The sequence below is a fragment of the Salarias fasciatus genome, chromosome 22, assembly GCF_902148845.1.
Source record: "Salarias fasciatus chromosome 22, fSalaFa1.1, whole genome shotgun sequence".
In the NCBI taxonomy this organism is placed as follows: Eukaryota; Metazoa; Chordata; class Actinopteri; order Blenniiformes; family Blenniidae; genus Salarias; species Salarias fasciatus.
In genome coordinates, this window is record NC_043765.1 from 25,956,927 (window position 1) to 25,981,508 (window position 24,582).

The 24,582-nt window shown below is 46.9% G+C and overlaps 1 protein-coding gene across 1 annotated transcript in view; it reads right to left on the minus strand.

Annotated features, from left to right (window-relative positions):
* The window catches only part of LOC115409847 (receptor-type tyrosine-protein phosphatase U-like), a gene marked incomplete at its 3' end in the record, with an annotated part of 218,143 nt that overhangs the window by 15,824 nt on the left and 177,737 nt on the right, over positions 1–24,582 (minus strand). Inside the window, 9 exon segments of the mRNA XM_030121130.1 lie at positions 370–406; positions 3,861–3,878; positions 6,295–6,371; positions 9,254–9,326; positions 12,025–12,212; positions 12,456–12,616; positions 13,012–13,041; positions 15,715–15,853; positions 24,083–24,119. Of these exon segments, the coding sequence (XP_029976990.1) occupies positions 370–406; positions 3,861–3,878; positions 6,295–6,371; positions 9,254–9,326; positions 12,025–12,212; positions 12,456–12,616; positions 13,012–13,041; positions 15,715–15,853; positions 24,083–24,119 (760 nt within the window).

Genomic DNA, 24,582 nt, shown 5'->3' on the forward strand with positions numbered 1-24,582 from the left:
TAGCCACAACTCCAGATATCTTTCCTGCTGTAGCTCAACTAAACGTGTTTATGTAAAAAAGTAAATCAATTTACAGTTTAAAGTTGAACCAGCCATTTTGAATCAAACCGCCTGGTGCAAATAAAGCAAAATATCATGTCAGTTTCAATTTTAGCTAAAAAATAACTCAAATTTCTCAATATTAAAGGTTTAAATGTGACTGTTTTTGGTGGTTTGAGCCATGTAAGTTAGTGAAACGACATCAGTGTGTGCTCTCACATCACACTCATTCCCAGTGCACACACATCAATCCCAATACGACACCTTCGTGCATCTCGACCACAAACCAACACCGCGGCCGTCGGTGGAGGTCGCCGTGCGCCGACTCACCTTGAGTGGCGATGAAGTGGTTGGACCGCTGGTAGCCCTGCGTGACAGAGAGAGAGAAGACCAGTTAATAATCAGGCCGGCAGAGGACGGATCGAGTCTGGGAGACCCCGACCTCTCATTCCAACCCCCGCCTCTTCCTCCCTCCCTCACTACCCAAAAACCCCCGTAGCTGCCCCCGGCAGGTCGAACGCTGGCTTAAAGAAAAAAAACACACCATGTAGATGACTCTCTCTCTCTCTCTCTCTCTCTCTCTCCACTAGCTAGCATTTCAGAGTGAGGCCAGGTGCTTTGCATGCAGGCCGGGGGGCGTCGGGGCGGCTGATCGACGCCGAGACTGACAAGTGACGGATCCTGAGCTCTGGGAGTAATCCCACCTGAACGACGCTGACTGATCTGCCTGGCATTAGCACGGCCGCGATACAGCGCGCGCAGGCTGGGAGGCTAACGGCGTCTTGGCCGTCCACCAGGAAGAGAAAGAAAAAAAAAAACCTCAAAGAATCGTGCCTGGAATCAAAAGCAGCCTGTCTAATTAAAAGCAGCCCCTCCCCCGTCATACATGGCTACTGTCAGCGCCGCAGCCTCGGTCGGCAAATATTTGAACAAATGTGGCGCAGATGGACACCGGGGTGGATGGGAATGTACAGTATTCACCTCCAGCTTCATGTTTCCCCTGCTTTCAGGAATCCATACAAAAATAGCTCTAAGACAGAATTCATCTTATAAAAAAGGTAATTAAAGAAACATACATTGTAAAATGAGCAATTGAGTAAATGTTCTACCGTCAAAAGTCATGATTTAGCCAGTGAAGGCTTTCTGTCAGGCTTCTGCAAAGACTTTTACATATTGACACAGATCCTCGCATTTTAGCTAAACTATCATCCCTTATGGCTTTACATGCTCTCCGGGGCTTAATGAAGAGATGCAGCCTTATTGCATGATGCTTCCGCCACCATGCTTCACGCAGCTCATGCAGTCTGGTGGAAATTCAACCAAAAGAAATTCCAGTTGACATTAGCATTTCTGAACTTCATTGGAAGAAAAATATCGAGCTAGCTTCCACGGTGGATCTATATTTACCTAAAATGCTGATTGGAAAGTGAAAACTTAGATGCAATTAAGAGATAGTCTATGAAATGACCCTACTTTCAAGAAATTTACATGGAATTAATAATAAAAAGACAATATTTTCCCTTCTTATTTCAACTCTTTGATATCAAAAATCTTATTTATTAGCGTTAGTTCTAGTCAGACAAGCAACAGCAGGGAGAAACACTCAAGAGGAGCGCATGCTTCTCTGAAACACTGTACATACTGAAGGTTTCAGCCAGATGAGAGAAAAGAACACATTCAGTGGGGATTGATGGAAAGCTGAGATTGATGACAGTCACTATGAAGCAGTGCTCCTGCAGGAACCTGGCCAGCTTCCTCAAATACAGTTTGCTTCAAAAAAACAGAACGGAAGTGAGCAACATGAATCCACAATGGACCGAAAAACAAAACAAAACAAAACATGCAGAATCATTCCAGTTTTTTTCAATTTGCAAGGGAAAAAAAAAAAACAAAAACTAAGCGGTAGTTGTGCCACACACTGTCAGTCACAATGGTGAAATACTGTATTGCAGAATTCACCTGCTTTATGAAGAGATGCAGCCCAACTGCATGATGCTGCCGCCGCCATGCTTCATGTGTCTCATGCAGTCTGAAGGACATTTGACCTAAGACGCCTCTTCCACGTCATAATTAGATATCTGAACATCTTTGGAGGAAATGTAACCAAAATTTACGGCAAGCTTTCTTCAACAGCATCTCTATCGATTGCAGCCCAGTTGCTTGATGCTGCCGCCACCGTGCTTCATATTCGAGATGGTCTGTTTGTGGAACAAGCTTTTTTTCCCAAAACACAGACGGTTGACTGTTATTATTACCAGGAAAGTTATCTGGGAAAAAGTCCTCATATAGTTTCTGCTAATAAGACAATGACTCTCGGTTTTGCAGCATTTTGGGGTTCGCTGTGACTTTTTGTTCTCTTAAAATCCGCTGCATGACAAGTATGAAACTGATGTAGTTCCCAGTTTGTTCAACCATATCTTGAAATATAGCTACAGGCCGAAACCACATCTTCATCTGATGTTTTACTGTTTTATTTAGAATACTGGAGGAACTAAATGAGTCCTTGTAAGAAGTTCCTTTGGAGCCGTTTGCGGGGGCGGTGCCACTGCTGCTGAATGTTTGATACCTGGGTCTGCTTTCATCCTGCTGGCACCAGGCACATTGCCGAGGCCTCATTCAGAGAAATCACTTTGCTTCCAGGTTGTGTTTGGAGAAAGAGACGGAAATGTCAAAATAATAAAGCTTTATTTCGACATTTCAACAAATGTTGGGGGAAAAAAAAAGTCCTCATGTCAAAAAAACTAAAGTGAAAATACAGAGAATAATGTCAAAACCGCAATTAAGGGAAATCCGGTTCAAATACAAAAAAACACTCATACTTGTTAAGAGTCTGGCAAAATATCAAATATGAGCTGCAAATACAGGATTTTGAGGTAAAGCATCTTGATTGAAGTTTATCAGTGCCTGACAATTAATGAAAAGTATTATTTAGCATTATTTGAGAATCAAATTCAAAATTTTAATGTAAACGAGTTAATGAAACATGACTAAAGTCAGTCAGGTTGGAAAACAGCACTACAAACTGTAGATAAGAGTCTGAATGAAGTTAAAAGGTGACAATTCAGACCCTGTTTACATTACAACCATTTCAAGGGAAAACAGCAAACTTTTATCGTGTTTTGAGCATCCGTTTACATGAAAACGGTGCTCTGAGTCAGTGAAAATGCAATGTTTTTGAAAAGCTGGAAGTTTCTGAAAACGCTTCGACTTTGTGTAGACAGAGGAAAACAATTTTTTTTTAAGTTGCACAGAATCCATCTCCACAGAAATGTGGGAAAACACAACTGTCCTGAAATGCTGCTGCTGCTCATGCAGCAACTTGGTCGTTTTAGTTGACAGTCGCCATGACAACAATCCAACTTCACCGCCTAGTGTTCTCTGTGTGTGTGTGGTTTCATTGCCAAAACACTGTGACATGCATCATTGAAATGAAACTTTAAAAATGCGGAGCTGTCACGTGAAATGTTGTGCAGACGGGGCCTTAACGACTGAATTTTCGAATCTCTCATTGTACATTTCATTGCCACGGACTGTTGACTGTGATCTGACCTCAGGGGTCACGCTTTCAGTTCTCATAAAAGACGCTCGCCTGGCGTTCAGGAGGAACTCCGGGAAGCCGTTTGACTTGAGATGAAAGAAAGCTGCCATCAGCGTTCAAACAAAGAAGAACCAAAGAAAAAGGTAAAAAAAAAAAAAAAAAACTCAGGGGGATAAGCGATGACTACAGGCGGGAAAAGAAAGGCTGAAGCCTCGGAGATGGAAGGGAAGCCACTGGAAGGAAGCCAGGGGGGATGGAGAGAGGGGAGAGGCAAGGTACTTACTTCCCTGTTTATCCGAATCTAAGAGACGCCAAAAGGTTGGACAGAGAAGAAGAAGAAGAGAGAAAAGAAGGGAGGCGGGGGGAGGAAAGAAGAGCGAGTTATTGTGATTAAAGAGCAGGGAGAGAGGGCATAATGAAATGGTTAGAGAGCAGCTCGCACTGAAGACCTGCGGAGAGAATAATGTTCAGACCCATCCAATCCCCAGGTTTTCATTCTAAAGGTCAACCTTTGTTTCCCGCCAACAAATGTTGTTTCAGTTAGTCGAAGCAGAACGAGCGTAGTCCGCATATTTAAACCGGAGGTCTGCAACCTGGAGCCCTGTGGAGGTTCCGGCAACATGTTGAGCCGACCGCGATTAAATCCACATAAAGGCCAGAAGATAAAGAGTTTCCTTCAACTTGGAGGGATTCAGGTTTCTGCTTACTTGACAAATGTTTTCAAGTGAAAATGGAATTTTTTTTTTTGTGTTTTGGGCGTTTACATGACAACGGCGCTCAGAGTCACTGGAAACGCAACTTTTGGAACATTTTTTCTGAAATGCTGCGACTGCACATGGTGAATGAAATGAAACAGCGGAGGTAGTTAAAATGGTGGTGTGAAATAGTAACAGAATGTAAAATGGTGTAAAGATGTCACCATTGTTCATATTTGCAGCGTTGCAACAGTTCCAGCTCGTGGCCGGAGACTACATCGTTTTCAGCGTTTCTGCCGTTTCTCTTTAAACGGACATCATTTCAAAGTATTTTAAACACGAAGCTTTTCTGAAATGAAAACGGAGATGTTTTTACTTGAAATGTTTTTGTGCAAACGGGGCCTGATTTTCCTCTAACTGTCTACGATGTAACGTATGTAAACATGATGACAAAAAAATTATAAAATCATGCTCGGTGATCCTAAAAATCAGCTATAATCACTAAGAAAATGGAAAAATGTAAAATAGCAACAAAAAAAATTGTTGAAATGCTAAAAACCATTAGAAAGAGAAAGACAAGCAACCAAATCTACTGAAGTTTTTGACAAAGTCAAAACAACTAAAACTGTGAAACAGTAAGAATAAGAAGTCACTAAAGCGTTGGCCTTTCTAATTTGTGGTGATGAAATATTCATACATAAACACCCTATAAACTCACTCTAAAGGTTACATTTCTTTTAAGGACAAACATTTAGGTGGGAGCAGGTTGCAGACATCCAGGCTCAGACTGTTGATGAGGCAGAAAGAGAGGAGGAAGAGGAGGAAGAGGAGGAAGAGGGCTGCTGTAGTGGGTCCTGACCTGGACCAGAGATGACTCCGAGTTCCCTGAGCTGTTAATAACCCACATGACACTTTAATAAGTCTGGTAATGAAAGAAGGCCTCTGGAAATACGTCGTGTCATTGAATCCAGTCTCAAGGTGAACACTTTTAAAAAGTTAAGCCGTGTACTTTTCCCTGCGCTCACAGTTTGTGTGGCAGGAAAGTAAAATCGCAGTTTGAGTCTCGTTTTTCTTCTTGATATATAAAAACCTACCTTAATAAAATGAAGATATTCCAGTTCTATCATAATACTGCACCTCTTCGCTGTAAGAACCAAATTAAACCTTGAGGAGCTCTTTGGTTAAAAAGGAACAGGATCTAAATGGAAAAGTCTCTGAGTGCTCCATGCTCAAAACCTTCAACCTGAAACGTGTATTTACTGTTTTACAAGCTAAATGAATGGATGTTGTCGTTTGGCGGGGCTGTAGACGACATGGTGAACACACAGAGGGCCTCATGGCGTCCGCTCTACCGGGAGCTCTGAGCTTCGACGTTCGGCTCTGACCGATGGCGTTGGCGCGGTGCTGCAGTGCGTCGGGCTACTAGAACCCGCTGACCGAGGCCTCCTCCCATCCCCTCGCCTTCTATTTCCCTTCGTCTGGCAAACAAGAGGCACCGGCACGGCGACGTGGAACCGAAATAATCCAAACGGAGGCAGGGGCGCCGAGCGCCGATTCAGAGCGACCCGACAGAGACGGCCGTCCTCCAGATAATGCTGGTCAATCGGAGACGGGGGCCGAGATCGGATCTCTGGGGAGCAGCTGGAAGCGGAGGAAGCTCACCGGAGCCGAACTGTAGGCGAGATCAAAACCATCTGAGAGCAGATGAAAGGCTCAGGTGAGCGCTATCGGCTCCAATTTTCCAAAGCGTTTGGGCGAGTCGCGGGGCCCGCTGCCCGCAGGCTTAGGGGGGGCGTTTGGAGGATTTCTCTGGAGCCGCTGCGATAAAATCCCACTCAAAGCCCGCGCCGAGCCGCAACGCTATCATGTGGGTGTCGTGGTCAAACAATAATGCGCGGAGGTGTCCGGCGGTCGAGCGCCGGCTCGAGTGCAGCGATAAATGAGGAGCGGCGCGAGCCGGGGGATCAGGAAGAGACCGAGCCGGAGGAGCGGGAGGAAGGAGTGCGACTGGAGGTGACTCACGTCGATGTAGTTGGCATTGACATAATCGGAGCTGGGGTCTGCCAGCAGGGAGTGGAGCTTGACTCGATGGCGATCATCTGGAATGGAGCAGGAGATAAGACATATCAGCTTCAGTCATTAAAAAAGGACACATCAGGTCATCTCCCTCAACAGTCACTGACGTATTGGAGAGGTTAAATGTGCAGGACTTATTTCAGAGTGTCGCTCATTGTAGTTCAAACAAAGAAGCGCTACTTAATTAATACTCCAAGGTCACAGTTTAACATTTAAATTCAAGAGAGGGAACACACATAACCCTCATGGATGGATACTGTCTGAAATGGTAATTTCACTGAATTTTTTTCCCCACTGGTTCTTTAACCCGTCATTAGTCACTTTTACCTATTCATAATCGATGGTACTTGCTGCCATTGGTAAGCTTTGTAAGGCACTCAACCTCTGTTGCCAGCACTTTGGCGTCTTGCTCAAGGACAGAATGTTCTACCTCCAGTTCCCTTCATGATATACATTCATGAAAATGTTCTGATTACAACCCTAACAGCTCTAACCCTAACAAAGGAGTCGCTAGCTATAAATCATTCGTTTATCCCAGCTGGACCTTGACTCCTTCATAAACAGGCGGTCATAGTGTTTGGTCAGGATCTTCAGGATGCAGTTCTGCTGCCCGGAATACCAAAAGCTTGCATTCCAGTCGTACTGCAGAGAACCAGGAAGTGTATTACCCATGTCCGTAGCAGCCAGAGCTTTAAGAGGAGATAATTACTCCTGCTCTTCCAGTCAGGACACGGGACGGAAGCCAGACTCGGAACGGCTTCTGTTTGAGGTGCTTTTCATCCGTGATGCCTGTTCGAGGGTGTAGCGTTCTAATTCTTCTGACTGTAATTAATTGCTGCAGCGTCTTCATGATTGACACCTTCTCTAAAAGAAGCAGTCGTTTGCAACTGGGTCATCGGGGTGTTGTAGCAGGGACCTGGAAGGCATTTCCACACTAATGCAAAAGGCTGTCGTTTCACAGATATTATGGCCTCAGTTTTATCACATACCAGGACGAGCAACACCTAAATTTAGATAGAGCCAGGGCTCGGAGAAGAAAAGATAAACCCTGACCTTCCAGTCAGGAGATAGGACCGAGAACACAGAACATTTCCTCCATTTGAGGTCATCTTTAATGTCTCTTTATGCACTCATCTTTCAGTTCTTTACATTGTGATTAGTTACTGGTTGAGCTGTTGACATAATTAACTTTACTGGAGAGAGTCATCACCAATCGGTTCGACAGACGGTCATCTATCACTGCTTTCATATTCAGGGAGCAGGTGGCGATGTGTAGACCTGAATCTGTTAAGGTGCTGTAGGCAGGATTTTTGCTAGTCAGTGCTCATTTTTCTGTGTTTTCTTTGGATTAAATGTTAGCGTATCCATTGATAATCCTTTAGGAGTGTAGCATAATTGCACTACAGGTGCAGCGTTTCCATCTGTCTCTGTTCTGAGCTGAAAAGGATTCTCGACCGCTCCCGGTATGTTTGACCAATCAGAAGAGCCCCTGAGGCTCTATCCTGATTGGTCGAGGGGCGGCGCTTCAAAGCTCTGTTTCTCGTGAACGAGCATGAGGAAGTCCAGGCCCGTATATTTACCTGCCTCGTCAGACATAACATCATCAAAACTCCACGGAGGACACCGTCTGTTTCTACTGGAATTCTTAAAAAAAAAGGCTCTGACCCCAGGCCCGCTGTGAAAAGGTCACAGGTGAATCAACCCGCTGGTGCAGGCGGCCGTGACACCGCCGGGGCCCCGCTCGGCACCCCGAGGTGGGCACGACTCCGGGTTTCAAATCGCCATCTTGGGTGGGTCAAATCGCCATATTGCGAAGGTAATCCTGCCTACGGCACCTTTAACCCCGAAATGAGGGGAACTCTGAGTTTTCCATTTCACAGAGAGAGTTAACTCAACCAACATCGGTACCTAAAACAATTCCCTGAAAAAAAAATCAGTAGGTCCTCCTATATGGTCCATTAGTCTCAGTATGTGGGGACGTTCTGTCGAGTCCTTTGGATCATGATGATTGGATGAAGGAGCAACGGGAGCTTCTGTAGAACTTTGTAAACAAAGAGCACAATAAATTTATGATGGCGATAAGACAACGTTTATGTGTGGAAACAGCCTGATGTTGGGGATGAAACATCTGTACAGTCATGTTCACGCAGTGCTTGGTACGCCCAGGTGTCACCTGTGTCAACAACGCTTTTTCAAGCCGCCGCCCACTGCGCTTCTCCCCAAATGAAATAAATTAACAGGCCACGAGTCGAGCAGTTTTTCCCTGTAATATCACTGTGATTGCCAAGGAATGCCTTCAAACTGTTTTCACTTGAAACAATGAGTATATAAATGTCGCCTAAACCCAGAATCTCTGTGTGAAACTCAGTGAAGTTCCACAGGCTGATCGCTCTGATCACGTTCATGAAGACAAACTGAACTTCTTTTGTGCACAGTTAAAACAAAAAACTAAGGAAATCCAATCTCACGCTGCTCTAGATTCCCTTTATTTCATCCAAACAGACCTTTCCGCAGCAGGAACGAACACAGTTTTTCGGGCATTCAAGTGTTCATTGTAGTGATGCTAAAATTACCAAAACACTATTATAGCCGCAGTTAAACAATCAATTTCAATTAATCAGAGCTTAATCACATTATAACAAGGGTTGTTTTTTCCAGAATTAACAGTCATCCCGCTGGGAGTAAAAACAATTATTGGGCAGCTCGGGCTGATTCGCGGGACGCAGGCGGCGCCCGAGTCGTTAAATGCTAATCTGCTTTACAGTGCATGTATAAAAACCCATTAATGTTAAGGTGGGCTGTAACCCCAGTGAAAGGCATGCTGGAACCGCGCCCAGCAGCGGCGGCGCTCAGGTCCGTCTCCGGTGAGCTTCAGTAACGGAAAACAGGAAGTAGAAACACTCACGGCTGAGCAGGCTGTCGTGCCGCCCTTTGGTCTTGTCTTTCTTCTTGGTCACATCCCATCCGTCGAAGAAACTCTGCCGAGCAAAGACAGGGATCAACTTTACCAACTTCTACAAAGAGCAGAGGAAGAGGAAGGAGGGGAAAGCGGCCGGCTTTGCCCGGGCGCTTCAAAGGGCTACCTCAGGTTTTCAGAGGCTTCGGCGTTTTAGCGCCAAAGCCAAGTTCTGTGGAGACATCTGCTCCGGCGAGGCAGGGACAGACTGAGGCTGACGACCGGGGTGGCACTGAGAGACGGCGGCGGCCTTGAGAGGAAAGGGGGAGGAGGAGGAGCGGGAAGAGGCGGCGGCGCCCGCCGCAGCGTTTTTCATTCGAGACGCGGCGTGGAAGAAAGCAGCGCCTCGGTAATACCCCGGTGTTAAACTGCTAAATTTGTAACAGCTGTTTATGACACCGATCTACTAAATCTGCTCCTGCAGAGAGATGAGTCACTGAATCTAAATCAATACTCTGAGCAGAGGAAGAGGAAATAAAACCCCGGAGCGACAGGCGGGGACGCTGCATGAGAGTCGTAACTCGCCGCTTTTTAAACCTCCGGCCTTGATCTCTGCAGATTCCTCCCGGTAGCTACCTGCACCCTCGTCCCTCATGCTCTCCTGCCACACTCATCACGCCAATGGCTTGTAATTTGACACCAGCTTCACTCACTCGTGGGGCGCCACGCTTACAAAAGAGGGATCCGCATGGCGTCGCTCCACCCTCCCCGCATCCTTGAGGAGCGTGACACACTTTACGCCGCTCGCTCACTCGCTCCAGATGTTGGCTTTCAAAGCACGCCGCGTACTGTACCCTCCCCGGCTCATTTGCAGCACCCCCCCCCCCCCCCCCCCCACAATGCTTTGCAACACGCCTGATCAATGGCGGCGCCGGCGTGACCCTGTGGGAAATAAGGGGTTATGAAGTCTGACGGCGGCGTGCGGGCTGATCCCCTTCATCTGTTTATTCTCCAGGCGATGGGGAGCCAGACGGAGGAGTGAAGAAGCGACCACATATTGATTTTGGAAGGGGGGTTAATTTGTTGGCCCCTGGGGGATCGCTTAATGAATGGAAAAAAGTGCATCTGCGCTCTTCCGCAGGTGGAGGTGGCTGCTCAAAAAGGAAAAGAGAAGGGCTTATCAGATGGGCTGATGTTGAAGATTTCATGATAAAGGAGCAAATTTGAAAAGGCTAATTGGTCGACAGTACAGAAAGGTTCGATCCACCTGCATCCATACAATGCTAACGAAGAAAAGCCACATTCCAGTATGAAAAACTCCCAATTCAAACATCTTGAGAGAAGACAGCTGTGGCGAGCAGCAAATTCTGAGCAAATCACTGCTTTTAAAACATCTGATCTAAAAGAAATATTTTTATCAATACAAAAATCCTCCAGCCTGACTCTGACTGAACTCTTTCTAAAGATCATCACCAGTCACCAGTTCTTTATGGACGATACTGTGACCACAAAGTTCAAGCAGCTTTCGTAGCTTCAATCATAGAAAAAAAAAAAAAAGTAATACTCAAAGATGTCAAATTTTCAGTGAGGACCGTTGGTCCGTATTCATGTTTTGTAACCAAGGTGCTTAGGCCATGTTTACACAATGTTTCAACCAAAAACGAAAACTTTGGTTCTATTTTGGAGTCACTGAAAACAACTTTTGAAAAATGTCCAACTCCTTCTCCATGTAAACAGGGAAAACAAAACTTTTCTGAAATGCTGCCGTAGGAAACAGTTCTTCTACACATGTCCGAGTTGACGGACACTCGGTTGTCGGTATCTGTGTGGTTTCAAAACAAAAACAACCAACAGCCACTAACTGTATCTGGAGTCAAACAGTGCAAACACTGACGGAGTGCAGACAGTCAGGAGACGGCAGTCAATACATGTTGTAGAAACGAAACCACAGAATGGATAGTAATACCATTTCTGTACACCAGGTGGTGTAGTGAGCATCCTCGATAAACAAGGAAGATCGTAGCTATCGCTGCTGGGATGAATATACATTTGAACTTAAGAGGAACAAAACCATCCTGAATCATTTCATATACTGCTTAAAAGAAATAATATAATCAAGCTTCATGTTAAACTGTCAACATTTCTTTTATCAAGATGAGAAAACTGCCGTTAATTCGATCTGAACTCCATGGACTACGTTCAGTCCTCAAAAAACTCTCCAAAACTAGACTCACCCTCTGTTTTTTGACACTTCATTAGATGGCTTATTATCTATGAACAAGAAGCTGCAATTGAAGATATTCTGTAAATGTCAGTTCAGGAAATGCTGAGAAAGACGAATACTGGCAAACAGCCAGAACCGTGTGGACGCCCCCCCCGACTCACTACTGCCACCCGATGCAGACGTTCAGCATGCCGGGAGAGAGACGACTTTAAAAAGACAAGGAATCAACGCATAAAAACTTCAGAAGTAAAAGAACGTCAAAAAGGTGCGTCCATGAAGAGAAGAAGAGAGAAAACACTTCTAAATGAACTAAATCCATAACGAACTTCACTGAACTTTTACTTCAAAGTTTCTTTTAAAGTTTGAAAAAAAAATGGAATCAGCCTCTTCAGAGTGAAAAAACTCCTCCTTCTGAATCCATTTTAACGACTGTATTCCAAACGACCTTTGCCAAAGGAATCCGTGGACCATGGCGGAACGCCGGCGTGCCGATTTCCACGGATCATCAGTCAAACAGTGAGCGCCCCCCCCTCCCCTCCCGCCGGCTCCTCCTCACCTCGTACTCCTGCTTGAAGCCGTAGCCCTCGGCCGTCTTCATCTGGTTGATGTGCTGCAGGAGGTCGGCCACCCTGACGGCCGGGTGCAGCTGACCCGTGTGGTACGGCGAGCTCTTCCTCCGGCAGTGCCGCTGCGGCGAGCCTCCCAGCAAGCTGCTGGACTCGTTGACGGAGCTGCGCTGCTCATCTGGGAACAGCGGAAGGAAAAAACCCGGCGTCAGGGCTGGACGGCTCTGGACTCGTCGGATCATTCATGAAAACAGGGAATCTACCCGACGGGAAGTTTTGGGAGCCGCGCAGACAGAACGGCGAGAGAGACGGTTTCTCTGGCAACGCAAGAGCGAACACATGCTCGGAGACAAACATGGCTGAAGGTCAGGATTCTCTCTCCGCACTCGAGAGCGCCCATATGCTCTCGTCGCCGCCTTACTTCGAGCGTTGCAGCCGTGGGCGTCCATGAAGGAGTGCGCCATCCTCTCGTCCTGCTGGAGAGTGCTCTGCTCCGTCATGCTGCAGTCCAGAGAGCTCAGCTTCCGGCTCTTCTCCTGCCTGTAGGACATGGCCGCCTTGTTTATGGCCACCTTCTTCCTACTGTAGAGAAAGAGAGGATAGAGAAAGGAAGAGAGGCAGAGAGAGAGAGAGAGAGAGAGAGAGGTAAGGAAGATAAGAAGGAAAGGGGGGAAAAGGGAGGGAGGGTGAGGGATGGGAAATTGAACGGAAGGGGTAATCTAAGAGCTACGAGATTGAAAGTGGACAGTAAGATTCTGGTGATAGCAAGAGAGTGTCGGGCAGGGAGGGTGTGAGTGAGATGGGGTGAGAAGAGAGGAGGAGTGGGAGGAGGGGGGGGTCTATACAATACTGGAGGATGGGGTGGGGATAGCAATGCCTGTTTCCACTCTAGCGGTCCTGAGGGCTACGAAGGGCGAGCGAGAGGGAGAGATGCATCGGGGTGTCGGGGGTGGAGGATGGAGAAAGGAGCAACTTACGGGTAGTAAGGGTAAGAATAGAAGTCCCTTCTGATTAGCATGGAGGAGAAGGAGAGGAGAGAGACAGAGAGTGAGGAGAAAAATAAAAGAGAGGTGGCCATGGCTTATCACAATGGGCATTAGAAAGATAAATGAGGATGCTCTAGTGTGTTGGAATGTTATCGCCGGACTGCAGGGGGAAGAAAGCACCATTGTCAGTAAGCTCAAAAGACACAAGAAGGCAGATCTGCACCGGCAAAAACGGAAAGTTTCAACATACTTCTGCAGAATCAAAAGGTATTCTCAGTCACTGAAGCTGTTTTATGATAAACAGGCTTTTCGTAGGATACCTTCGACAAGTTTCCACTGGATTCTCCAGTTTTCATCAGAAATGGTCTGATCAAGACGGAGGAATCCAGCAGGAACGTGTCAGCAGAGTCTATCATTCACTGGGGTGAGGATGACTTTACTAATCTGGAATCCACCAAACAGCAACATAAGCAATGTGCCCCCTGTATGTAACGTCAGCGTTAGTCTGAACCCACAGGCTCCAGGATTTATTTCCCTCTATCTCATCGGTTGTGCTGCTGCTGCTTCATTCATTAGTCCACGAACACTTCTCAGCTCAGGCTCCACATCCATTTTCTGGCTTGGTGGTTTTGCCAGATTTGCTCTTTCCTGTCTGAATTCTCAAATTCTGCTTTCAGTCACGATCCTAAACGCGTTGAAGCCAAATCAGAGCTGTATGATTTATGTCTCGGCCTGTGAACTTCCCCGTCTGTGATCTTGAATTTCTGTATGTGGTCTTTTATAATCGTTTTCCCAACGGCCTCCTGCACCTCCGAAAGGTTTCCACCATCGGACACATTTCTGACGGCGCCCCGAGGCTTTCAACGCGTCGTACAGCAACACACACACACACACCTCCACCTGCCTCCTCCGTCCATCAAGTGTCAACCGCACCGGAGTCCCACTTAGCAGTGAACCTCTGACCTCCGGAGTCCGTCACGGCTATCGCGAAAATAAAAACACGAACGCCGAATGCATCGGCAAGAAAACCTCCGGCGAAGCAGAATCCATGGATTCTCAAAAGTGAACTTCACACTTGGCTTCAAGGACAGAAGACGGAGACTCGGGTGAAAACAGTGGACGGAGTTGGATGGCCATTACGGCCGCCTCTCGTCTCTCAAACTGTCACACTAACACTCACACACTCACACACTCACACACTCACACCACAGCCCCTGCTGGGAGCCGCCTCACCTACAGCCTCTTGCTCAAGGACACGTTGACACATGAAGAGTCTGGGACGTGGATCGAACCACCAGAGGCGACCTGGCGTCCCGATTTAGCCCCGGCAGACTGAAACCGAGTCCGGCAGAGCCAGCGTGTCTCGGTCGGACGGATCATCAAAACAGATGTGTGTGGAGGGTGTTTCATTAGCGCTGCTGCTGCGATCACTCCGGGGACGGGCCAGAAAACCCAGCGTTTTGCCTTCTGTGTGGAGTTTGCATGTTTTTCTGAGACATATCATGAAAACAGACACTCAATGCGTCTGTCCGATCAGCTCTGATCACAAAGCCCTAACTTGGACGAAGTGTGTATAGATAGACTGACATGATTTCAGTTTTTGATTTGGAAGGAGCGTCTTGCTCTGCGTAATGATCTCCCCTCAGAGGAGTTGATTTTCCTCCTGAGCGGCAGGTATTAGGTCCGGCCGCCGATCAAACGCCGGCCGCAGTTCCCTTCATGTTCCCGAGTTCATTAGCCTTCGGCGAGCCTGACGAAGCCTGAAAGCCTCGAACGTACAGTACTTCCACTTTCTGAAAGCGTCTGAAATATTCAGAGCTGCTGCGGAGCCGAGTTCTGAGCCGAGTGATTTTTTTTCCGTTCTTCGCCGCTTCTGACCGGCGTCCTGCTGAACGCACCGAAGAGCGGGCAGATCCCCGCCGTGATTACCCGCTGCATTAACATAAACAGCCCCGCACATCCACAGACGGGGCGTCTCGCGGCCGAATACAAACACGCCCGCTCCTGTCTGCTCTCGTGCGGACGTCCCGTTCCCATTGTCCCCCGGCTAGACTGGTCTGCTCAATCTTATCGGCGGCTGCCTCCTTCCAGACATCCTCACTCACTCTGCCTCTATTCTGCTGCGAGAAAATTCCTCGGGGTGGAGGAGTTCCTGTAGCCCCCTTCAGGGGAAAAAAAAAAAAAAATACAGCAAAAACAACCTTCCTAACCAATTACTAGCCCATCCACTGGCACCTCGCAGCTGCTCGCCTCATGTAATTGAGTGGGCAATGGAATAACATGCCCCTTGATGGAATATTTCACACTCAGATGAGTGTTCCGCCGTCGCCCGGCATGCGAGGGAAGAATACACTGCAGGTGCGATCGACGACAGAGGTAATTTGCAGGTGGAAGGCAGCCAGCCAGCGCCTGCAGAGCGAGCGGGGTTCTGCATCTGAATGTGCTCAGCCGACGCGCAGACCTTGAAATTAAAAGATGAGATGAGAAACACAAAAGCTCGGCCGAGGCGGGAACCGGGGGAGAGTTTAGGATTAATGCTCCGCTATTCCTCCAACTCTGGCTGTAATTCACTCTCGTCGCCGGGCGCCTTCCTCAATAGACCTTCGTGGCCAAGTGGGACGGAGATAAATCCACCGCCGTGACTCGGCGCTCAGGAAGACTCCAGACTGTAAACGTCCGACTGCGGCCGCTCACCCCTTCTTCACGATGATGACGATGGCCCCGAGGAGCAGGATCAGCACCACCAGCCCGCCGGCGCACGCTCCCAGGATCAAACCCATGTCCTCGGCATGCTGGGAAACCTCCATAGCCCTTTTGGAGTCTTTGCAGGCGGCTGTTGCAAAAGAGAGAGAGTGAAAGATTTCTGTTTTATCTCTTGAATTACAGCACAAAACATTACATAAGAATACAACATAAACGGAGAATTCACCCAAGTTCTCCTGAAAAAGTCGGTTTCTGTCTGACCCTCTGGTCAAACTGGCAAACATTCAAGTCTTACTACAACTTCCGAGCTCTCTGTTTCCTTCCAGAACATTGGCAGTGGCCGAGCTCAGCTTGGAAAACACATCAAGACATCACCAAGAACACTTTTCAGCCGTTTGACTCCTTTCTTCACGAATCCAAAGACACCAAACGAACAGAGGACTAATACATGGTGTAATATCAGGGACTTCTTTTAAGTAGCGTCAGTGTCACCTGTAGAGGAAATATCTGATCCAGTTTGTTTTAATGTTCATTGACAAAAGAGAGAGAGAAAAAAAAAAAAAAACAATTCAATGTGACCCAAAATAGAAGTGGCTTCGAGCACCGTTGTCGTGTAAACACACACTTGAGAAAGTTTTCTTGCGAAGACCTGAAGTGTAAAACAGAGATCGCAGAGAGTTTCATTTCTAGAATCACGAACGTCTCCAGAAAACGCCACGTAAATCACACGACGCCTCTTTTCTGGCTCTGAAGAAAATCAAACCCACATCCACACAGTGCAACTGATATACATTAGCTGGGAGACGTTCCATGTGTGTAAGCTTTCATGCAGTGTATCCCGGTTAGCACACACACACACACACACACACACACACACAGCCTCCATCAGCATGGGGCTTAAGAGACCGCTCACTTTCAAGTCTAATTTCTCCATTATGCGATCAGTTATGGATACAAACAGGCTGCGGAGGATCATAAAGGCGAGCTCCGCAGTAATCCCGGCACGGCTATTGAAGCGCGCTGACAGGATAAGGATCCCCGAGTCTACGGCGGTATATATCCGCCGACGAGCTGGCGGAGGGGGCCGGGCGTGCGAGGGGGTCACCAGCCGGAGCTTTCCCCGGCTAAAGCCGGCCGCCGTATCGCTGGAGGCGACGCCGGGATCGCCGGAGGAGATCAGCAGGAAGCATCAGCAAGGCCTTCGACACTCTTTCAGAAATATAACGTCATCCGCCCGCTCTACAAAGAGACGGCGCCGCCGTTATCTCTCGTGGAGCGTGGAGAAATCCCCCCTGCTCCGAGAGCAGCGTGAGCTCCCCGATGCTTTATCCAGAAGGAGAACGGGAGCCATTAGCTACAAATGAACTGTAGGAATATTCAAACGTGACAGCAGGCCGCGCTGACGAGAACCAAGATTAGGCCGGGCAGCATCATTTGAAGGGTTCGGGCCGGCGTGGGAATCTGGCGGCAACAAAAGAATCAGACTGCATCTCAGTGTTTCATTAAAGCAGAAACGCTTCGAGCACCAAAGTTACTGAAGGCAGAACGCTGAGTTTGGTTTGATAAGCTGCGGATTGGTGGAGGCTGGAGCTCCTGGCTCACAATGCAGCCCGGCAGACTGGCGGTAATCACACAAATCACGCTGGGTGAGTCATTCCTGCCTTCAGGGCCATATTTAGAAATTGGCTATCTCTGTAAAATTTCACTGCGCTGAAGAAGAAGACTAAATCCAGCAGATCCGTCACCAGGAAATCCACAGGGCTGGAGAGCAGCGCGGTGGAGACAAGTTTCATCGTAATTTGTAATTTCCCTGAACTGATTTGCAATTTGTCAGGTAAGACAGAGCCGCATTATTTCGGTCATGAGGGGGAAGGCGAGTCCACCAAACATTTCTGGACAGAACAAACAAATGCAGGTTTTAGAAAGAAGCATTAAGTAGGTAAACTCAATGCAGGCACTGAGTATTGGACACGCGCTCAACTGATTCCATATGAAGTTTACACACGTTGGTTGCGTTTTGGGGATAATTTCACGATACAGCAGTGCTCACAGCTACTGAACGTGACTTTTTTTTTTTTTTTATTTTTTAAAAAGGCTTCCAAATTTAAACTTTTTGAAAAGAATCCGACTCCGTTGGCCACAGCCAACCAGCCACAGGAATGTCACGTTAATAAAAAAAATCACTGTTCTGTCTGTAAATTTATAATGAACGAGGTACCTTTCACCTTTCAGTGAGCTCTAATACGCTGTTGTAAATAAACTTTGGGTTGGCCACTTCACAGCAAGCTCATGGATACTTAATAAATACTGTTTATGGAGACTACCTGACTGAATTACATCTCATAGATTGATTTGTCCTTTTAGTGTTAGCTTCATTGACTCATTCGGGCAGTGTTCGCACGACGCTTCAATGAAATCGGGAAACTTTCATGGTGCTCTTAGCACAGTGGTGCTTTGAAACAAACTTTTCTAAAACGATATGTTACCGTGTAAATGGGCGAAAACACATCATTTCTGAAACACTGTCGCTGCACAGCTATATCTATCTGTCAGGTTCAGCTGGTGTTCAGGAAAAGCTCATCGATATGCAGCAAAGCAATCGATTACCATTAGAAATGTGAAATCATTTCCAAAGCAGATGATAATAAACTACAGCTGATGACACTAAAAACTGGGTGTGAAGGTGGATGTGGAGTCGAACGGTCTGTCCGGCAGGTAAGGAGCTCATTTAACACACCTCCAGCCAGCAGATCTGCCGGAATCAATACTTCATTTTCTAATCAGCTGTTAATGGATAAGAGGAGGCCACATTTTCATTCTTTTATTATTCCATTTTCTCCACAAGCGTCCAGAGAGAGAAGTGCTCGTGTGCTCGTGGCTAACATGGATCACAGCTACATATGATTAACTTTCCTGAAGTCTTCCTGGTTCACTAACTCACTTTTGGGTTGTATGTTCATGGAATCAGTTCCTTCCACAAAATACCGATGTCTGTCACTTTGGCGATTTATTTGAATAGAGTTTAGCTACTGTTGGTAAAATCCAGCCTTTCACTCTTGTTGTTGTTGTTGCTTTTTCCAGGCTGGTCTGTCATTTGTCAGATAAAATGCCTCTCATTATTTTACTTACAAAGAAGAAATGAACGCGCAAACAGCATAAATAAAAGACGTCCGGTGGCAACGCGGTCGTCAATCTGCCTCCTTTTAACAGAAAGTCTATTTAAATGTACTAATAAATCCAGGCTTTTTTTTTTGTCTAGTGGCCATTCATTCTCAACAAGCCTTAATAGTTATCATCCCTCACTTGTTTGTCAGGCTAAAGACGCTGAATGAGGCTGGTGTATGATTTGTGTCTTTTCGCCGATTCCTTCAGCGCTGCGTGAGCCACCTCAGCCAATCCGTCTCTCCGAGCCTCGGGTTTGAGGACAGAGACGTCTCCCAGGCGCTAATTAATTTCACTCGCTCCGATTATGTCGATTCCTGGTGCGGTTATTGGCAGACGAATCAGAACGCGCCGTCGTTCATCACCTCTTTACATTGCGACGGAATCTGTTGTGCAGGGTACACGAAAGACTCGCCGCCACACCGGGGGAAACAAACACGCCGCTGATGTCCTGATGTTTAAATTGAGCCAAACAGGAGCGCGCTCGCGCCGCTTCCAATTACAGATGGATTGAAAACTGCCTGCTACAACTTGGCGTCATGTTCCATGAGTCCGCCGCCAATCATCGCCGCTGCGGCTTTCATTAGTGTCTCCCGTGTCACCGTGCCGCTCCCTTCAGACATTTCGCCACGGACGCCATCCGGGAGCGCTCCAGTTTCAATACGTCGATTCCTCTTGTCGCGGCCCGGCTTCCTCTATTGGCGCGGCCTCAGACAAACCCACCAGGTCGTTAGGAAACACTCTGGACGGGTCGCTACTCAATCACAGGGCAAACACAGCAGCTGAGCCACCTCAGATTAACAATAGGTTCAATGAAACTCAAACCTTTATACATGCACAAGTAGCTATTGCCTTGGCATTCTGCTGCAGGTGTTTATTTACCCCCCTGCAACCAGCTGAAAGCAACAAAAACCTGCCATATCAATGCACCTAGTACCATTTGCACCTTAATGTTGAGAAACAATAACTTTTCAGTGGACTTAAACTCTTGAATTAGGCTCAGTTTACTTGGCATAATTTAATTTACATTGCAAAATAGGATGGCAGAAATGGCAGAAAATCATGTCTTTATTGTGCCAGGCTATGAGTTGATGCTGCTTTTAGTTTTTTTTTTGTAATGAAGACACACAAACACAAGAGCACAGAGAACAATCCGCTATAAACATTGACAATGGGAGTGCAAAGACACTCACACGGACAGACGACCAAGTTGCTTTGCAATTAAAGATGATTGAAACCTCTAAAACTACCAGGTCCCAGAAGAATATGGACTGGAAGGCAAATACTATTTTAGAAAAGTTGTGTTTTCACTGGCTCCAGGTACCACTGCTGAGTAAACAGACACTCAAAATGAAGTTTTGCACTTGAAACCTCGTCGTGTAAATGGAACCTACGTTGCTCATGAACCGACTTTTCTGCAACACAAATGTGCACTTCAGTACTGAACCAACCTGCTAATTGGACCACTACTGCAAGACATCTGCATTTATATAGGGTGTGCATAAAATGATAGAACATAGTCTGGCCAGAACCTTTGCACTGTGGTTTGAATCACTAAGCGCCCAGCTCCACTGGTGTTAGATGTCAAGCTCTCAGTAGGTAAAATGCCACATTTCCAATAGAGAGGACTCACATGGGAACAGCAACAAACATCAAGGAATTAAAAAAAATGATAGTTTTCTCAAAGTAGAAACCCATCAAATGTGCAACACATTTCAAACAGAAAGCATACCAACAAAAGCTGTGCATCAAAAAGATGGCCGTCTCGGTGCCGTCTTGCTCCAGGGTGACCTTAACAGACCGATCAACCGACTTCTTAAAAGTCTGAAGAAACTCACAGTCCAGGCATTCGTTCCCAGGAAGCCAAGAAAGAAATTCACCGAGGTTGAAGAAGGTACTCTCGCTGGTGCCATCGTTTCTTTTTGCTCATATAAGCTGCTTTTCAAATAAAGCCCTGATTCTTTTCTACGCTGTGGGTAAATAAAGTATAAATAAACTATCAGAGAATTTAAGGTATGATGCGATTCCATTCAGCTGTCAAGCAAATTTCAGGCCGAAATTTCAAAAGATGCAGAAGCTAAATGTGAATTTGATGCTTTTCCACCGGCTGAGCTGACATGCATTGAGAGAAGCCTCCTCGCCGAGCAGAATGAGGCGTCTTTCAAGACCATCTGATTTGTAATGAACACGCTCTCATTGTTCTGCGGTGTCAGCCATCGTTGGCCCTATTGCATTTAAGGACAAAGACATAAAGCCCTCCAAAAAAAAAAAAAAAAAAAAAAAAATACACCTCCACCCACGACCGAGGCGGCTTGGCCAGGCGCTCCGGGTGAACACGGCTGGCAGCGCAGAGGAGCGTGGGACGGCTGGGAAAATGCAACGAGGAACAGCCAGGAACAGGAATTATCGGGGGACCTCCGTCGAACAAATGAAACCTTACAGCCCTGCTGCGTACGAAAATGTCTGGTGAGCGGATTGAAGAAATGGTGCAAAATCAATACGGCACGGTCCGAAGTTTAAAGAGACTTTCCCAAAAACCGAAATGGAATTCCATCAGAATATACCTTTTATAATGAGATCAAGCCAACTCACTGTCTACGATGGTGCAAGATGTAAACGAGATTTTTTATTTTTTTTTGGTTGCAATTTTGGACACAAAGATGGTGGCGTGCATAGACGCAGCGGCCCCATCAGGAGACAGAGGCTGTGTCCGAATGTCCACACCATGACCTAACTCCTCACTCACCATACAGTGCTGGACTACATAGTGGTCTTTGGAGTCCCCTGAATCCGTTGGCGATTCAGACATGCAGCTCTCTACTTTTTCCCTCAGCGCTGATCACGTGACCCCCGGCCGGTACCATGGTAACCAGACGTTTTGTAATATATATTTTTTTAAATGTGCTGTTATTCTGCATTTTACTTTCCTTGTCATCTTTCTAATCATTGAAGAATAAATAAAAATATGTTATTAAATTATTCCCGGCTCGCACTGCTGCTCTTTCGCTATTTTGCTGGAGATTCGCAATGCACGATGGGTAATATTGAGCCGTCCAGGGACCATCGATGCTCACTACTCTTCAAGATGCATTGTGGGAAATTTGTAGTGCCCTTCTTTTTGGGTATCTGGACATTCGGACAGCCCTACAAATTGCATCTTCAATATGTAGTGCCCGATATAGGAAAGAGTGTGGTTTTACCAGACTCCATGTACGCAGTCTGTCGGTCGTCGCTCTGCCTTCTACCAGCACTGCCGATCATCCATCATCAGTGTGCAAACACAAACTATTTTTCTTTTTCGATGAGAAATCGCTTCCTGCCCAACTCGGCACCATGGTGTACTGAAGTCCGCGGCGATCCGCAGACCTTCCCTGATTCCCTGAAAGGGGTGTTAGCGACATCCCGAACAACCTTTGGGCCCGCCTGCCCGTCAAAGCGCAACTGCGTTAAAAACATCCCCGTCGGCGGCCCACCTCCGGCACCCGGACGCCGGCAGACAATAGCGAGGCGGCTTTCTTTTGATGTCATCTCACATCACACAGCACAGAGTTTAAGGGGGATGTGGAATCCAATTTAACTGCCACCTTTCTCCAGAGCCCGACAAAACTTCAAGCATTATTCAGCAGGGAGGAAGGATTGGAAAAACTCCATTTCACCCTCTGTCTCGCTCTCACCCCCCCCTTCTTGTTTGAACTGAGAGGCTTCTATCAGTGTCTGTCTCTCAAGCAAACACTCGTGGTTGCTTCCTCTCTCAGGGAGGGAGAAAAGAAAAGGAGGGAACATGGCTGCACTGTCGATTTCAAAGCCATTGTAGCCCAAGAGATTGAGGCAGGGTTGCCGAAATGTCACCGTCAGTGATTCTGGAGGAGCCGAGTGAGAACAGAGATCCATGTTTGCTCTCACCTTTCCTCTGGTGTGTCTGTTGAGAGCAGAAAGTGGCATGGGGGAGCGCTTCCTGCCGTTCAGCAACCCAAAACGCCACTAAGTCCACGTCAGATCTGATAAAGCGGCAGCCTGATCTGGGATAACCGCTGAAGTGTCTGACACAGTGCAGTTACCACATGGCCGGACGGATCCCGGGCGACTTGCAGGGAGACGACAGGTGGCCTGAGAGCGGCTCCAAATGCAGACGTTTCAGCTCTCTGGCTCCTGAGAATCTACGATTTCAGCTTCATTCGCTTGCAACAGAAGGCAGTGACAACCTTTTCTGCTGCTGCTTAATTGCTGAAACATGAGATAAAGTCCTTCGTGGGGTCACCATGAGCCCCCAGCAGAAACGTGTCATCCTTACTCACTCAGCACGGCCATTATGATCCATTAAGATCTCCCAGTCACCAGAAACCAGCATCCAGTAGCAGAGTGGGCACAATCACAAAGCACTACTTCAAGAGAATGTGCCATAAATCTCACAAATGCAACTGTTCATAGTCACTTCAGTGGTCGAGCCAAAAAATCTCAACTTGAGACTGAATGAACACATTCCTAATGCCCTGAAGTAAAAAACACCGTGGGTTAGGGATGCATCGATACCAATACCAGCATCATGTATCAGGTCTGATACTGCGCCAAGCACTCCGAGACGTCATGCGTCAGTAACGTCAGCGGCAGGGGCCTAAAAGAGCGTGAGCTTTGATCAGTCAAGTCATATTTATATCACCATCATTTGTAGCTACTAGCAGCACCATGAGTACATCATGGTGCATCCCAATATGGTACTGTTGTTCTCGTTTAACAGCTTAATAAGTCAAGGTGGCGTGACTGTTTGCAGATGATGAACTCCTATTTTGCCCATGCTGGCTCTAGGAATGAACACCAGTTACTAATATTTGCATCACTTCCACAATGGCTTGAGACATGGAGGGAGCGATGTTCGACCCCAAATCCTGACCGGATCACTGTCAAGTCATGGGAGATGCGATCTCAGAACATTTTTCTTTAGCTTTTCAAAATACTGTACAAAAATCTTAATTCATACTTGTATGACATTTACATTCAAATCACCTACGCGATATACTTTTGCAGGTATCAAGTAAAAGGACCTTCAGTTCATGAAGCAATCCAGTAATTTAATAAATATATGACACAAAGCCCGGCCAAGAGATCAGCCTTGGTGAGAGATGCACAAAGTCCATGTGACCATGACTCTTTGAAAATCACACTGCCCTTCATGAGACAGAAGTACAAAGCAGCACTTTACCTTTGCGAGCAATCCGAATGCAGTTGATTCTGGTCTCCTGTGGGTGAAGAAAAAAGAAAAAAGAAAAAAAAAAAGCTGCGTTAATTCATGTGGCTCGGTTCCACACGAGGACGCAGTGAAAACACAGCAGTAACTTAATTATGAGCCAGTCTGCCTCAAAACTCACAACCTTGTCTCCGACCGGCGACACGGGCGGCCGGACCTTCACCAGACCTTTCGTGAGCCGGAGGAAAATAATTGAAATTTCCTGGCAGATGACATCTCCTACTGATACGAGTGACCTCGCCTCCCCTTCAGGCGCCCCAGCCCCCCTACCCCCGCACTCTCCTCAACCCCGTCCGGTGATTGGATCTCCGTTCCTTCCAAAACTGCCACCTTTCGTCCCAGAGATAGAGAGGCATGTTACTAAATTAAAATTTAAGGAAGTGAAATCAGCCTTTATGGGCAATTATGCTAATCAGCGCTCTGAGATTGGAGTTGAAAACCTTTCACCTAAAACT